We start from the raw sequence: 3,492 nt of genomic DNA on the forward strand, positions 1-3,492 counted from the left end.
AGGGGCGGCGGCCGGACCGTGCAGGTGCCTCGTGAAGCCCCCTGGCGCGGAAGGCGCTTGTGTCACACTCGCCGTGATCTCTGGGAGGATCTGCTTCCCGCCGGGGTGAGCAGCCTCAGGTGTGGCACAGCACAGCTGTGGCTCCTACGGCCTGCCCTGTGTGGCTTGTGGCATCAGCAGCCCAGAAGCTGGTGCCACAGCAGTGGTGATGGATGAAGCGGCCAAAGGGCAGCTGTATCAGCCCTCGCTTGCCATCCTGCTTTCGATGGCTGCGTGATCTCTGGGAGGATCTGCTTCCCGCCGGGGTGAGCAGCCTCAGGTGTGGCACAGCACAGCTGTGGCTCCTACGGCCTGCCCTGTGTGGCTTGTGGCATCAGCAGCCCAGAAGCTGGTGCCACAGCAGTGGTGATGGATGAAGCGGCCAAAGGGCAGCTGTATCAGCCCTCGCTTGCCATCCTGCTTTCGATGGCTGTGTCTACTGGAGCCCTAGGGCTCTTCAGCACGTCGCACCCCCAACTCCCAGTGGCCTGTTGGGAGTCCAGCCGGCCAGACTGAGTTGCTCCATAGGCCGGATCTAGCTCATGGGCCGTATGTTTGACACCGCTGCCCTAACACTGAAGTTGCTGTCAGAGGAGTTGCACTAGTAGCAGCAAGTCTGAGTGCTAACATAGCAAGAAGCCAATTTGTTCCAGTTACTGTGATATGTGAAATGCTGCTGGCATTGCCTACTCTACCTGGTCCACAAACTCGGACAGCTGTGGAAGTTTTAAGGGAAGATTTATGTAGGATGCCTCATAGTTTGGATAACACTTCTTGCTGCAGTTAGAGCAGTGGTTCCCAATCTGTGGTACGGTACCACCAGTGGTACGCAGACAACCTGTCAGTGGTACACTTTAACAGATAATTTATTATAATTACTTTATCACAAAAATTTGCTGGTGGTACTTATGGTTGTATCATTTGAATTGGTGTTACGCAATCTGTCAGAGTTAGGGAACCGCTGAGTTAGGACATCCTCTGTTGTCACAGCAAATGCAGTTGGGAGCTGCTTTCCTTCACTATCTTCATGAGCAAGAAGTGGAACTTGCAAATGTGCTTGCTGCAGGTTCCTACATCTCCTCTCAGGTGCCTGTGTCTTTGGATTGTGCTTAAATGATGTCCTGGGTCTTGGTAGATAATAGAAGCTGCACTACTTCTCTTCTCCCTGGATTATGCTATCACTTTTCTAATCGATCAGATTTGTTCAGTGAAAGCATTTTTTTGTAGCAATCTCACAAAAACATCTGGCAGTTCATAAAATCCAGCTTTAAAAAAATTGTAAACCCCACTATTTTTAGTACTAGAGTATTTATCAGGGGAACTGTCGTGTGCACTACTAACATGTCCGTCAATAATATAAAGGAATCCTATAATATTAGCTGGATTGGGGAAACCTCTGAAGAAGCTGTCTCCAGTTGAGACGTTTACCTCCTAATCCTATTCCAGTGATTGAGTTCTCAGCAATTGCTGTCAGTCACATGTGGGAATGTTTTGTCTGTTTGAGAAAAGCCATCTACATAGGACAACCAGTTTGCCCTCATTGGGACTTAGCTTGCTGTGTGCATCAAGGTGAGATCAATAACTGGCTGTGCTACCTTTAACCACCCATGAATTTGAATTTGATAATGAGGCTTCATTATTGTGAGTGCCTTTGAATGTTACTAATGTGTAGGGCTTGGGGTGGGGTGAAACTTGGGAGCTGGCCCTTTATTTGTACAGGAGTTTAATGCTATGAACTGTGAAATGAACCCTGAACTAACTTGGCTATCAGGGATTACTGTGTTGACATCAGCAAGTTGTCACTTTCTCCTGTACTTGTTTTTGTACAGTATGGTGGGAAGGTCACTTCTGGTCCTAGGAATGTTAGAAACTAGGGACTGAAGTTTTACTGGTTTTGATGCCATTCGTGCGGCATGTTGCTATGCTCACTATCAGTATTTTAAGTAGTTCTAGATGGTGGTAGACATCTGCTGGATGAATTTCAGACCTTTGTAGACTGGACACTGCCTTTCTTGGTGTTGACCTTGCATTATGAACTGGGTCTGTGGAAATATGCAACAAATGGTTCTAGATTTTTAGGTAGAAAACTTAGTTACACTGACTGTCTTCCACTGATGCATTAATATAAATATTTTGATAACAAAGCAAAAATAGTGGGAGAAGTAAATTATTCTTGTGCTTCACATTATTGCATTGTTTTCACTCTCCATGCTGTGTATGACCTGCTTCCTGGTAGACTTGCACATACTTTGCTTTCTCATTACTACCCCTAGTATATAGTCCCGCTCTGCTGACTGCCTACCTCATTCTCAGGGTGTGGGACAACCTTTTAGACATACTGCAGTAATGGTCATTCTTTAATAGTGGGGCAGGTATCTTGCAGGTAAGTGAATACCATCGTTTTTTTAGCATGTTGTTCTTTTACTGTGAAACAAAGCTTTCAGGGGTGTCCTGAATGTGTTATTGCATTGAAGATCCATGTAAAGATGCTTATAGTGAAGAAGCGTCTTTTCATTTTGGCAAACCTAATTGCAAAGTGTCGTGACTTCCACGTCAGTGTTCTTTTAGACTTGTTGAAGCAATTATAGCATCTGAGATTTGATGTGGTGTTGTAGTTTTCTGTAGTAAAACACCGCACTACATAATAGCTGAAATGGGTGGCGGGGAGCCCTTCTGATGTAAAATACTACTTTTTCTTATATGACACATGTCCCTTTTCCTGCCCCCAAAATTGGGGGGTGTGTTCTAAGCATGGAAGCTGCTTTTGTTGGAAAAGGAGTACGCATGGAAGTACTGTGCATGCCATGCAGCTGCCAAGATAGCTGTTGTTTGTGCCTGCTCAATAAATTGAAGGGGCAGAGTCCTGTATTACCCTTGCCATAGCCATAGCTGTTGGCAGAGCTCTGTAACTTGTGCCCAAAGCAGCAGTGCTTTCTATAGAGCAGGCTTGTCCAACATACGGCCCACGGGCTGCCATGCGGCCCTCCATGCTGTTTTCTGAGGCCTGAGGTACTGCAGCAGGAAACGAATGTAAACACTGTACTTTTGTTTTGGGGGGGGTGATACCGCTACCTGTGAGGTCTTTGAATATGGCTTGCTGGCCCACTGGGTGATGAAAAGTTCATGATCTGGCCCCACATTAAAAAAGGTTAGACACCCCTGCTATAGAGGAACCTACGTAAAGAACTACTGACACTAAAGAACTAATAGTCTTGTTACTGCCCTTGCAAGAGTCTGGGGCCTAATCTTGCTTGACCTAGAATATGTCCTCCTGGGAACATGGGGCCCAGGAAATGTGGAATTGCAGAAGATGGATAGTTCACCACACCAGGAAGTTCCTGAAGCCATGCTTCCTGGATACTTTGTTTCCAGGAGGACTTACTCTGTCGCACTGTTGGCCATGACTGAAAAAAATGTTTTTGAAGGCAGAATGTCGAGAAGGGGGGGGGGGGG

The 3,492-nt window shown here is 46.5% G+C and overlaps 1 protein-coding gene across 1 annotated transcript in view; it reads left to right on the forward strand.

The window, feature by feature from the left end:
• Positions 1-212: 212 nt before the first annotated feature.
• Positions 213-3,492, forward strand: part of NAMPT (nicotinamide phosphoribosyltransferase) — a 39,145-nt gene continuing 35,865 nt past the window's right edge. The window contains exon 1 of the mRNA XM_025207378.1: positions 213-305. Within this exon, the coding sequence (XP_025063163.1) occupies positions 213-305 (93 nt within the window). The remainder of the gene's footprint in view (positions 306-3,492) is intronic.

This window comes from Alligator sinensis, unplaced genomic scaffold, assembly GCF_000455745.1.
Source record: "Alligator sinensis unplaced genomic scaffold, ASM45574v1 scaffold100_1, whole genome shotgun sequence".
Classification (NCBI taxonomy): Eukaryota; Metazoa; Chordata; order Crocodylia; family Alligatoridae; genus Alligator; species Alligator sinensis.